Below are 13,645 nucleotides of genomic sequence, written 5' to 3' on the forward strand. Positions count from 1 at the left end.
AACAGCAGTGTCCCAACTAAATATCTAAATAAACCGGGAACCTGGCTGACATTTCAGCTCAGATGATCTGGGCAAACAGGAGCCTGCTGCGAAGCTGTGCGTGCCTGTCCATGCGGGCAGCTAGGAGTATCCTGTATGTGAGAGTGAAAACCCGGGGAAGGGGCCCAGTGTAGTGGGTGCGGTCCAACCTATACTCAGACAGCGACCACGCAGGATATGGGTAATGTCTGCCGAATGAGCAAACGCGTGAACACACGAGCACAGACTGAGGAAGCACCAGAAACCCTGAACCGAACATTGCAACTGAGCCTCCAAAAGGAAAAATGAGCTGGTTGTTTGACCCACACAAAAAAGTTGTGCGTTTGTGGGGGTTTTTTCTTCTTAATTACTTGTTGACACCTAAAAGTCAGGAGCTTTCACATGGAAATCTGAACTTCTGACTTGTCTTTTGACAATTCAAATGATCTGGCAGTGCCTGCCCTCTGGGCTTCACCACAGTCCTCACCACTCCCTAGTGCACACCCAGCATCCTCCGCTCCAGCCATTCACATGCCTCTTCCGGCCCCACAGACGTTTGGTCTGAGCGCCCTGGCCTAGGCCACAACCACCCAATACCAGGCAAAAGCTCCAGAAGACCCACCGTTTTCCTACTGTCTTTGGCCACAAAACCCCAACCCAATGTGTGAGCTCATGAGAGGTAAACTGTGCCAGATAAGACAGGGACTAGGAGGATTCTAGAGCCCTAACTCCCCAACCCTAAGCCCTTTGCCCAGCCCATTCATATCAGTCTTGGGGGCACCACAAGACACCTCTGCACACAGTGTGAAAAGACCCACTAACAAAAAACGTCCCAAGTCTCACCAGCAATCCACGTAATCTGAACTTCCCGTCCTCATCTGTCACGGTGTCTTCTCCATAAATACTACAGTCATTCTGTCCCACTGCCTCCACAGCCACACCCTGCTCCGGTTCTCCGTTTAGAGAAGAAACGGTCCCGTAGCAACTAGAGTGACAAGAGAAGACACAGACCATGGTTAAGTCTCATGGTTTTCTGAAGCACACGAAGGATCTGCAGTCAAGTGTCCTGCGTTTACCAGCAATTTACGGTGTGCTGAACAGTCCAGAGAGAACGGTCACTGGCGACCCAGGCAATTCAGTCCAGGCTGGGTCACTTCTGGATCCAGCCTTCCTGCCCGAAGGCTCGAGCCAGCCGGAAGACTGTCATCAATGGCTCTTGTTTACACGTTTGAAGGAATGCTCCAGAAAATTACAATTAAAAAGGGCTAAGCCTGGGTGGCTCAGTGGGTTAAGCCGCTGCCTTTGGCTCAGGTCATGATCTCAGGGTCCTGGGATCGAGTCCCACATCAGGCTCTCTGCTCAGCAGGGAGCCTGCTTCCCTCTCTCTCTCTCCCTGCCTGCCTCTCTATCTACTTGTGATCTCTCTCTGTCAAATAAATAAATAAATAATCTTTAAAAAAAAAAAAAAAAAAAAAAAGGGCTAAGCCTTGGGGCTCCTGGGGTGGCTCAGTGGGTTAAGCCTCTGCCTTCGGCTCAGGTCATGATCTCAGGGTCCTGGGATTAAGCCCCACATCGGGCTCTCTGCTCAGTAGGGAGCCTGCTTCCCACCCCTCTCTCTCTGCCTGCTTCTCTGCCTACTTGTGATCTCTGTCAAATAAATAAATAAATAAGTAAAAAGAGTTAAGCCTTAATTTATTCCACCTGGTCTTATTTTCATTAAGTTGTATTTTAAATAATGAAGCATCCCATGAAACGGAATCAGTTTCTCTCTCGTTCCACATACTCATTTGAAAACGGCCCATTTTTCCTCAACCTTCTGATTAATCGGTCTTCACCTCAAGTGCTTCCGTGTACCTTTATAAATACATACGTGTGGTGTGTGTACACGTGTCTATACTTACAGCTCCACAGGGCTAACACAGCTGACACACAGTGTATCGTCTATGCCTACCAGCATTTGTGCAAACCATCTCCACCAGTCTCTGAAACACTAGAAAATGTGAGTGGCCGAGAGACAAGGAATGGGGGAAAACTTAACACTTCTTCCTCTCTCCAACATTTGGAGGCCTTACTCAAGTGGGTTCATTTCCTCCTTCTTAAAATTTAATTTGAGTTTCAAGCCCTTGTAAAAATCAAACTTTTAAGCAACTAAATGGGCTCGCTCAGACCAATTTCAGAATAGAAACTTCGTGACGGAATCACTAATTTGAGGAATTCGAAAAAAAAAAGGCAGCAGTTAACACTCTCTGGACTTGCTCTCTTATCTCCTGTGACTCCCGAACAGGGGGAGGTGGGGATCCCATGAAACAGAGGCCTGAGTGGGACTCCCCAGCCCAGGCTTGGACGACCAGGGAGCAGGTGGGCCGCTTACCTGTAGGCCGTTCGGTAGCCGGTGACGGTGATCTTCAAGTTCTGTCCCTCCTGCACCTCGATCATTTGCGAGGACGGCTCGAACCGGAATTCCTTCATCATGGGTTTGAAGTAGTACTGGCCAGGGCTCTGCCGAGAGAAAGCCCAAACTGAGTCTCTGCTGCCACCTCTAGGTGTGGCTGAACCGGGGACACTAAAGGCAACAGGGACAGGGATGTGGCCACCAGAGCTCTGGCACTTCCCGCACAGACAGAAACAGTGACTCTAATTCCCCTGTAAATGGGTTATAGTGACAACAATGACAACAGAATTGGGCAGAATTAGGTGCCCACGGTACCTCTGTGAAGTAGCAACCAACCTGAATTTTATCAAGAAACTAAGGCTCGGAGAGGTCAAGTAGCTTCCCTGCGATGACCCAGCAAGGAAGCCCCGGAGGGAAGATTCAAAGCTGCCTCACTGCCTGCGGGCAACGTCCCTGCAGCGGTCGCTTTATTCCCACAACTCACAGAATGGCCTATGAACGTACACTTCTAGAGGCCCCACCGGCCAGGGCCCCGGACACCATCTCGTGGGAGACGGGGCTATCCTCCCACCATGCGGACCACAGTCTGCAGAAGAAACACAAGCTAACCCCCAAATGAGCCTCGGCATTGTCAACAACGTGACGCCGTGGTCTAGCAGAGGGATGCCGAGGACAGGAGCCGCTGCGGCCACGGTAATTAATTACACTGTCGTCGTGACAAGCCGGCGGCCGGAAGACAAGATGCGCCGGCGGAGGGAACATGAATCAGCAACATTAAGTTCTAGTAAGAGCAACACTCTAATTACGGCTGGTCCCCTAAGAAACGTAAAACACTCCACACCGGGGCTCTGTTCTCACGTTGTCAAGCACCACAGAAGTCACGCAGGCCGTTCCCCACGCTCTCGGGGAGGGGGGCTAACTGGCGGGCGCTAAACCACAGGTCACCTTACCAGGTTGGAGAAAGTCAGAATGCCATTGTCCTGAGTCAAGAGGTTGGAACGGAACACACCACCGCTGAGGGACAAGAGGACCCCGGGGAGGGGCTGGTCGTCTTCGGCCTTTATCTGGGGGCGAGAAGGGAAAGCAAGAGCAACGTAGACTCCCATTCCCCACTGAAGACGACGTTTCAAAAGTCAAGAGGCAACTCTTCTGGGTTGTGTTTCTTTCATCGTGATCTGCTAGGGGACAGAACGTCTACTCTTTGACCTCAGGGGTAACTCCTGTTAAGAGTCTGGCATGCAGTCTTCCAGAATTGCCTCTGTGCCCACACGAGTGTGTAAACACCACAGGCTAGTGTTGACTGACAGGCAAGTTCACGGCAGGGGAGAGGGGAGGGCAGGTGGATCCAGCACAGGACCCTGCCACACGTCCCTGCACCCCACCCCACCCCTTATCCCTGACCACTGGTTCTTACTTCCCGCACTGCCAGGCCACACACGCCTGTGCACTGTGTCCTCACGCACAGCACCCTAAAGCAGGGGGTGGCTGACCGCGGCACACAGACCGGCAACCTACTTTTGCAACAGAAAAGGAGGAACCATCAAAGCGTCCCAAAACAGGTGTATCTTTGTGCACTTATGATTTCCTCTATTACTAGGGGAATGGCCAGGACATCATGCCCTCTGAATTCAAAATGATGCCACCATACTGTACACCGAAGTGACGGGAGCCACCTCCAGTTCCATGAATCATCCATGCCCAGGGCCCTACACACGATCCAAAAAATGGCCATTGTCTGAAGCACTGCGAATCTAACCTAAAACTCAGTGTTTCTCCCCTAACTTCCTTTCCATCTGGTGAAGTTGAGTGCTGCTCCTATGTTTACTAGTCACTTGGATGACTTCTGCAAATTGCTTTTTCCTAAACTTTGCTGTTCTTTTTTCTATGGGGTTTGTCATTTTCTTACAGATTTTAGCAGTTCCTGATAATCCAGGGTATGTCTTATGGCTCAACAATTCTTCCCAGTTGGAATGTCTTTTGATATACTTTAAAATGCATCCTGCACAAGAGAATTTGAAATTTGTACGAGAGGTCATCTGTACTGCTTTTCCTTGAACCTCTATGTTGAAAAGAACCACACTCAAGGACCTTGAGACTGGACTCTGGACTCCACACGGCACATTTCTTCCCAAGAAGAATGGAGGGAAGAGAGAATGACCTCAAATACCACTCAAGGAACATTCTCTCCTTTTACACACAGCACAGTTAAGGGTGAGAGCTTGAAACCCTTGCCAAAAGGTACACAAACAAGCTAAAGTCAACAGGTCTCCAAATTATACCGGGTGGAAGGAAGCCCCCGAAAAGGGAACACTCTGTATGATTCCAGCTGTGTAAACTCTAGAAAACGCAAACTAACCCACTAGTGACAGAGAGCAGGTCAGATCAGCAGGAGGGGTGCAGCGGGGCGGGGCGGTACAAGGAAACTCAGTGGCGTGGCAGACTGTCACTGTTTTCAAGGGTGTACCCGTGTGCTAAAATAATCAAATTTTAGGCTTTATGTGCAGTTTACTGTATGTCAATTATTATACCTCAATAAAACCACTTTTTAAAACGTGTTACCTCAAAGCTGACGCCGGCCAAAGCATACGCCTTAAAGTCTCCTATGGTTCCTTCCACCGCAGTCAAAACATAGCCTTCCTTCTGCGAGGACACAGTGTACTCCAGGTCGCTGTGCAGGGGCCCCACACTGGACAAAAGCAAGGAGATGCCAGGTGGCTGTGTGTCACACCTGCGCGAGGCCTCATCAGCCCCGGAGCCTGGGCTCTCCACCAGGTCTCAAGCAAATACTTCTTCAGCAGGCCTTACCTATAGGCGCCTCTGTCATCAGTGAAGACTGTGATCAGGGGTGAGCTCGCCCCCTTTTCACTGATGACGATCTCGACTCCCTCCAACTCTGGGTGGATCTGGCCTTCCAGAAATAAGCCAGCTTTCCCATGGATCTCAATCAGCTTTCCTGGGCAGCTTTCTAAACAGAGAAGAAACAGAAGAATGGGACCTAGCTGTCGTGGGAGGGGGCATTCTGGCTGGGGGCTTCCCACTAAAGAGGGGCCTGAAATGGAGGTATCTGAAGCTAGCTCCAAATAAGGTTGTTTAACATTTAACAGAAACCACAAGAATCAGGGAACCCATGCCTCTATCCTTGAAAGGCCTTGCTCAATGACTGGGAATGTCAGCAGATAAATCTGACAAAGGCTGGGTTCTTACTACCCCTCTCTCTGTTGTCACAAGGCCTTTCTGGCAGGTAAGAGGCTATGCAACTGGACCTGAGGTAGGAGCTCACTCCAAATGGGCTGCCCGCAGGGAAGTCCCGCTATTCAGTACACCCTCCTTCCAAACACAGATCACGTCAAAGCCCAGGACCTAATGAACCCATAACATTAGACAAAACGATCAGTGGGCCCCTGGGTGGCTCAGTCGGTTAAGCCGCTACCTTCAGCTCAAGTCATAATCTCAGGGTCCTGGGATCGAGCCCCACATCGGGCCCCCTGCTTAGCAAGGAGCCTGTTTCCCTCTCCCCCTCTGCCTGCCTCTCTGCCTACTTATGATCTCTCTCTCTCTCTCTGTATCAAATACATAAATAAAATCTTTAAAAAAAAAAAAAAAGAGGAAATGATCAGAAGCCAAAATACAAATATTCCACCAGCCATAATTCTAATTGTCTGGTCTGAAGAAAACCCTCGCTCACCCCTACCAACAAGTATTAACACCACGAAGAGTTCAGACATCTGGTGGCGAATGCTCACATTTCTGTAAGCAACGGCTTTGTTTTTCACCTGCCTTTTGGTGGCAAACTAAAAATGCAGGGAAGACAGTGGGTAGTCCTTCTCCAGAACGATGGCCCAAGTTCTAATAACCAGAGTCACTTTCATCGACAAAGACCTTCCATTCACTCACTCACTCGCCAAGCAGTCACAGCTCTGTGCCAAAGGGGATTTCAGAAGCTGTACAGAGACGGTTTCATGAGAACAAATACACAGAAATGTTTTTAAATGCAGGTCAAGGAACGGCTGCAGAGACGTGTCGCTGGCTCCCCGAGTGGACGCTTACCTCCACTGACAGTGGCTTCCATGGAAGGCGGGTAGAAGAGCAGCTCTTTGGACGACGGTGTGACAGTGATTTTCTCTCCAGACCTAAAACAATGAAAATAATTCCATGCAGCTGGTGCTGCCCTCCGTTAGGAAGGCGATCAGAACGGAGGGCAGTGGAGAGCGCGAGCTTACCGCGCCCAGTAGGAGAAGTCATAGGAGAAGGGGCCCTGGAGCTCCTCTACCATCTCCTGGACGGGGGGCTTGGTCCTCCCTTCCCCCACATCCTCCTTGCCGCTCTTCTCCCGCTCCTGCCTGCGGCTCTCAATCTCGGCCAGCTGCTGCTCCCTCCGCAGCTCCTGCGCAGACTTCAGGGGGCCTAGGACCAAGGCGGGTTCACTGTCAATGGAAGATCTGGAAGAAAGGAAGGAGCCGCCCAGAGCAGGTGGTCACTTATCCCTGCAGTCGGTGGCAATCTGACATTTCAACAAGGAGTCATCCACAAGTGAAAAAGCCAACCCCCTTATAAGGCCACCACAGTGGCACACTCCAGTTCAGTTTCGAACATACCAATCATTTCTTAAAAGAATAAAAACTGAACTTCTTTATGATGGCAGCAGATCTAGGAGCTCTCGGCTGGGATGAAGTACTTCTGACTTGAAGAAAGTGTCAGATTTCCCGTAGGATGTGCAAGTCTTTGCACACCACCATCTTTTTTCATTCAATCCTAACTGAGAACACTGCTAGAGAACTGGTGCGCTGGACAGAAGACATTCCCTGACTGTGTGGAATCCGCATTCCAGTGGGAAGAGGCAGAGGGCAAACAGAAAATGATGTCAGGTAAGTACAAGAGAAAAACAAAGCAGCATGGAAGGATAGAGTGCTGGGAACATGAGGGTGCTGTTCTTCATTGGGCTCCCTGGTGAAGGAGCATGGTGGGCAAGAAAATAGCAAGTTCAAAGCCTCTGGAGCCTGGGAGGGTGCTTTCTTGGGGAGACAGCCAGAAGACAGAGGTGGCCTGGGCAGAGGGACCCAGGGAAGAATCAGAGGGGTCAGAGGGTCACCGTGGAGCAGGTGTCAGAGTAGGGCTTTGCAAGCCTTGTGAACCTGATTCCACTTGGGGTGGGACGGAGAGCCACTGGAGCTACAGGCAAAGGCATGACATGATCTCTACTTCAAAAGGATGAACTCTGCCTTCTGCATGGAAAACACACCGTCATGAAGCAAGAACGCAGACAGGCCAGGGACGATGGCTGTAGCAACGATCCAGACAAGAGAGAGTATGTAGGCAAAGTGCTGAGAAGGGACAAGATGGCAGGCACCTTTCACTGTACGGCCAAGGATCTGCGCATGGACTGGTTGGGTACGGGACGCGGGAGAAGGAAGAGTCTAGGACCATCTTGAGAGAGACAAAGACTGGGTCTGTGGAGGGCAACAACCAGGAGTCCAGTGTGGGACACAGTGAGCACAAGAGCCCCGGGAGGGATCCAGGCAGCCATGTCCCGCCGGTACATGCATCTCATACAATCCCCAGCACAAGCAAATGAAACAAAACACCCTCTGAGGTTACAAAAATGGATTCAATAAAGACTGAAAATAAGAGAAGACAGGGTCATGACTGGTAAGAACATGAATTTCTAGTCCCACTAGTTAATTGCTACTTTCCAAGCAGGAGAATAGCAAAAGGCGCTATTCCAGCACCGGGCACAGTTCTGGGTCTGCAAGAAATACTCCCAAGTCCATCTCCGAGACACCTGGCTTCCCTGAGGGATGTGGGGCCCTTCAATCCACTCTCCTCAGCCAGCAGCCAAGGGCTGTCCCCGACATGCGTCCCTCCTGACCCCACTGCTCGGTGCATTGCCACATCCTGTCGGTTCCATCTGCTCAACAGCCCTCCCGGCCGCCCACTGCCCCCCAGCCCACTACCATCTGTCTGGCTGAACCCCCATCAGCGCCTACCGGGACTCCTGCCTCAAGGGATGTCCACCCGTGGGCTGCTTCTACTTGTTCACTCAGCAGCCAGTGGGAGCTTTTTGAAGCAAAAAGTCACCCCCCTACTTAAAACACATCCTAGTGTCCCTGGGATAAACACGGGCTGGGGCTACTGGCCTGCCTCCCCTGCGGGTCCCCCCAATCCTCACAGGGCCCAATACAAAGCCCTCATAGCAGGTGCAACGTAACAGTTCTGTGTGCAACACCTGGTCAACTGTCCGTGTCCCCTGTGGCTTCTAAGTCCCACATATGCAGGGGCTGGCCCTGAACACCAAAGATTCTCCACAAACACTTTCGGCATAGGAGGACAAGTAGAAAAGGCAGTGAACAGAGAGATGGAGACACAGCTAAGAAGGTCACTTAAGGTAAGGAGGGGAAAAGTTACTCAGGTTTCCATTCTATCTCACAAAGATAGTCACATAGCCAAAATTCTCCCATTTCTTGAGAAAATTAGGGTGTTAGACGCACCTTGCCACACTGTAAAATTTCTCTCAAAGATGACGTTCGCATGAACCTGACCCTCGGTGAAGGACTGCCTTTCATAGACCTTCTCCCTCATGATCCTTCATAAATCAGGTGCCATCTCTACTTGCCCAGCCTTCAAGAAACGGTCTCAAGAAAAACAGGCAATTTCTCTGAATTTCCTAAAACACTTGAAATATAGCAAACAAGGTAGAGAATTTTTTCCCCCTTAGCTGAGCCAGGAAGTGTAAAGGGTTCAAACAGAAATTTAAGGCACAGAAACAGCTGTCAGAAGGCTCTTCCTCAATCCACAGTTAATTCCGGAATCATAAAAGGAGAGATCAAGGCTATGGTGAATTTACGGCTATGTTGTGTAAGAGGAAAGGCCGTCTGTACACAAACCTAGAGATAAGAAATCAAAAATAATTTCCAGAGTGTCTGCTGGAGAAGTCCCCGGGCCTCGTCCACCACCCCACTGTGCTCAGGCCACCGCAGAGCACGAGTCTTACTTGATCGTCACAGTGACATCCATCATTTTGTCAGTGGTGATAGTTCCAAGGACATGGTGGCGAATGGCTGTCAACGTCAAGATACTGGGTGACGACCTATAAATCAAAGAGAGAAGAAAACACCAGTAACATCACCTAGTTGTTCTCAAAGGATCAGAGACACACCCTTTATGGGCAACCGTTTGGACCCTGAAATATACTACACAGAATTGCTCTAAGTTTCGGGTGAGGTACTCCTGACATGCCTATCAGTGTTTTAAAGAATAAACTAGGGGCGCCTGGGAGCTCAGTGGGTTAGGCCTCTGCCCTCGGCTTGGGTCATGATCTCAGGGTCCTGGGATTAAGCCCTACATCAGGCTCTGTGCTCAGCGGAGAGCCTGCTTCTTCCTCTCTCTCTCTCTCTGCCTGCCTCTCTGCCTACTTGTGATCTCTCTCTGTCAAATAAATAAATAAAATCTTTAAAAAAGAAAGAAAGAAAGAATAAACTAATTTTCTACTCCAAAATTTGACACCTCCAATTCCCAGTGAAACCCTCCAGCGTTTTTAAGAAATGTAAAAACGTGAGGCTGGAGTTTGAGAAACTCCCATCAGTGAAGGCTAGAGGATTTAACCAAGAAAGTTACGCCACTTGAAAACTTCAGCCTTCCGTCCTGGGTTTATAGAATTTCAAGGAAAGAGATCTCAACTCCATTTACTCAATAATTTATCCAAGTGTCAGGGGGCCTGGGTGGCTCAGTCAGTGAAGCACCCGACTCTTGATTTCGGCTCAGGCCATGATCTCAGGGTCATTAGATTGAGCCCAGTGTGGGGCTCTGCATTGGACATGGAGTCTGCTTAGGATTCTGTCTCTCCCTCTGCCCTTCCCCATATTCTGCTTACACTCTCACTCTCTTTCTAAAAATAACAACAACAACAGCAACAACAATAATTTATCTAAGTGTCTTAAAATCCTTACGTGGAAATTCTTTTTTAATACCTAATTTTACCTCTCCCAGAAAAAATACAGAAAAAAATCTCCTTTTGGTTTTCAGAAATAACTGAAGAAGAGGTGCGCGCCCACTCTCCTCCAGAGGCTCACACACACCACAGGCGGTGACCACCCAGCTTACGTGTCGTAGGTGTAGAACGCTTGCTCAAACCGGTGGCAGGAGCGAGGGGTCACCTTGTACACACCTGCAGCCAGGAAATCAGAAGTCACGTTCAGAGGAGGGTGTCTATCACCCTGGGCATGTCCAGCACTGAAAATCTACAGGCAGCACCTCTCACTCGAACACAAAACACACAGCAGATGTACAGTAATGAGATCCCAGATGCCTTTTCTGCTGCCTCTGGCTGCTTCTTCACAACAACCTGGTCCATTTCCTGACCCCTCACAAGCTCAGGATTTCATTTTCCATAACTGAACAGCTCACATTAGTTTCAACTGCCCAGACCAAGCTAACAGGGATGTGCACACGGAGAACAGGAAACACGTTTCTACCATTTCTACCACAAGTGAGACCGAGAATTTTCCACTTAACAGATTCTGTTAGAGATCCAAGAGATAACCACCTTCTTACACTCAGCCTGACCTCCTTTTTAGAAATATTCCTAAAATGGGGCATGGAGCAGAGGAAGGCCCAGAAATTTATGGAACGACTGCAGAGGACACTTGTATGCCATGAACTTAGACGGGGTAACAGCTAAGTCGTTTGCTGGAGGAATACAGTCAGTTTCAGGAAGATTCGAATCCTCACGATTTATTCCCCAAAACAGTCACTAACCCATCTGGTGGCCATGCTTCCTACTAAAACCTGAAATGAGTTCCACGCACCTCTGCTGTGATTGCACGTATATGAAATGTCCAAAAAAGGCCAATCCATAGACACAGAAAATAGATAAGTGGCTGCCTGGGGCTTGGAGCAGACCTTTACTGGAAATGTGCATGAAGAGTATCACCAGGTGATGAAATACTATAAACCAGATTCTGGTTATGCTTGCGTAACTGGGTAGGTTTACTGAAATCCTTGAAAGGATTTTTTTGTGTGTGTTGTAAATGAGTGAATTTTATGGTCTAAAATGGCACCTCAGTAAAGTTGTTCCAAAGGGAGAGAAGCCACTGAAGGATTTCAAGCAAGGTGGGAGATGATCCAACTCTTATCTTCAAAAGATCATTCTTAAGGAGAGGTCACTGGCCCACGGTATAGTATTTCTCGAGGGGAAAGGCCCCAGCTGCCTCTACCCAATTCGAATCCTGGAGACCAGGAATGCTCTCCAGACCCCCCGCTCTAATTCTCTGAGTCGAAATACCGCTTCCTCCAGAGGAAAGAGACAGAAAAACCAGGGTACAACCACAACCAAAATTGATAGTCTGACGCAAACAGGATCCAGGGAGGAAAAAAAGGCCTTTATCACAATCCTCGGTGCCTTTCCATTCTCCAACTCAGAGCCCATCAATCCTTCCAGACTCACCAGGCTTGGACAGGCAAAATCGGTTGACTCCTTTGGAGAGGTTATAAATCCCCACGTTCTCAGGTCCATTTCCATCCTGATAAAATTCCTAAGAGACCAAAGCCAATACAATGACTTACTAGGGGAGATGAAGACACTAAGATGATTAATAATATTTCTGTTTCTGAACCAGTCATGTGTTTTAGCCATTAATCATTTGAGCAGTTGAGTGCCATAGGAAAATTAAAAACCTTCAAAAACTTCCCACAAAAACATGCTTTTCATACAATCAACTAATATTTATTGAGCACCTGCTATGGGACAAGCCCGGGGCTGGGCCTTGGTGGCTGACGTGGCTCCTGCTCTCAGGGGGCTTATATTCTAATACAGGAAGACAGAAAATCAATGTGGTCAACAAATAAATGATAATTTATAATTATAATTTATAATTTATAATTTATAATTAATAAGTAATAGAGTGGTGGGCAAAAACAGCCAGGGAAGCAGGCTAGAGCAGGAGCGTGGCAGGGACATCTCGGCTGGCTGGACTGAGGGCAGGATCTCTCCTGAGCAGGCAGCATTTGGGCTATAGCCTGGATGACGACAGAAAACCAACCACGTGTTCTGCTGGAGAAGATGCAGCGGTCCAGGCAGAGGGAAGTGCATGTGCAAAGGCCCAGAGAAGGAATGAGCCCGGTGTGGAGGTGGAGAGAAGGCGGGCGTGCCAGACACCAGGCAGCGAGGTAGAGAGAGGGGTAGGGGGCTGGGGGTGAGGGAAGGGCCTTGCTGGCCACTGTTATGGAATGTGGATCTCGTCTGAAGGGAAACAGACACCCGCTGAAGAGTTGAAGGACGAACGGCGTCCTAAATTGTCTACCACTTACTCTCAGCTGGGTACCAACAAACCCATCGCCTGCAGCCACACTGCTTGGGGAGCACCCATTGTGAAGCAGGTAGGGCAGTCACCTGGCACTGGAAACACATGCTGCCATTGCTCCAAGGGTCTAACATGAGCCATGGCTTAACTGCCACTTGCCTCAGTTTCTCCATCGGAATCTGACGATGATGTGTGCCATCACCAGAAGCCAAAAAGTTCTAGAAAACTCATGAATGGACCTAGACAGGCCTACACACCTGTTCTCTTCCCTGAAACCCAGGGGGCACTGACTGTTAGGGAGATTCCATCACCAAGACAGTAAGATCCAAGCCACTCTGTCCTTTGCCCCAGAATAAATATACCAGAGAAACTGACTCGGCAGGACCTACCAAAAATAATAGCAGAATACACCAAGGAAACCAAACACAGAAGAGATTTACTTAAACTTCACTAAAACCCCAAGAAGTGTGTATTATGATCCCAGGGCTACCAAAAAACTAATGTGCTCCACATTACAGCTGTGCCAAATCATTCATTAAAGTTAGAATTTCATTTGGGGCCAGGACAAGAAAATCTCCCAAACAAAGGCATCCTTCCTCTAAGGGGTTTCAAAAGTTCACTGGCTATGCTTTCCTAAATATGGGAGTAAGCGGGGCGGGCAGAAAAGGCCATTTGACTTAATGATGATTATAATCTCCTTTGCATGCCAGTACCTTCCCACTTTCCAAACAAGAGAACCCTTACGAGGCAGGCATACCAGAGTGATTGCGTGAGAAAGAGAACATCGCAGCATGTAGCCCGTCTGCCTAAACTCAATCGTTGACACGTCATCTTCTAGAACTTCCACCTCCAGACTTTTGTTTTTCCAGCACCAATCTTCATGCATGATGCTTACTGGAAAAGCCACAACACAGACACACATGGGCACAGAGCACATCAC

At 49.1% G+C, this 13,645-nt stretch overlaps 1 protein-coding gene across 1 annotated transcript in view; it reads right to left on the reverse strand.

Annotated features, from left to right (window-relative positions):
- Window positions 1–13,645, reverse strand: part of LOC131819266 (BOS complex subunit NOMO1) — a 55,132-nt gene that overhangs the window by 15,816 nt on the left and 25,671 nt on the right. Inside the window, exons 15-25 of the mRNA XM_059154140.1 lie at window positions 13,463–13,599; window positions 11,850–11,937; window positions 10,508–10,571; window positions 9,399–9,494; window positions 6,631–6,849; window positions 6,458–6,540; window positions 5,216–5,375; window positions 4,970–5,096; window positions 3,361–3,474; window positions 2,390–2,517; window positions 862–1,003 (exon numbers count right to left, since the gene is read on the reverse strand). Of these exons, the coding sequence (XP_059010123.1) occupies window positions 862–1,003; window positions 2,390–2,517; window positions 3,361–3,474; window positions 4,970–5,096; window positions 5,216–5,375; window positions 6,458–6,540; window positions 6,631–6,849; window positions 9,399–9,494; window positions 10,508–10,571; window positions 11,850–11,937; window positions 13,463–13,599 (1,358 nt within the window). The remainder of the gene's footprint in view (window positions 1–861; window positions 1,004–2,389; window positions 2,518–3,360; window positions 3,475–4,969; window positions 5,097–5,215; window positions 5,376–6,457; window positions 6,541–6,630; window positions 6,850–9,398; window positions 9,495–10,507; window positions 10,572–11,849; window positions 11,938–13,462; window positions 13,600–13,645) is intronic.

This window comes from Mustela lutreola, chromosome 17 (assembly GCF_030435805.1).
Source record: "Mustela lutreola isolate mMusLut2 chromosome 17, mMusLut2.pri, whole genome shotgun sequence".
Taxonomy (NCBI): domain Eukaryota; kingdom Metazoa; phylum Chordata; class Mammalia; order Carnivora; family Mustelidae; genus Mustela; species Mustela lutreola.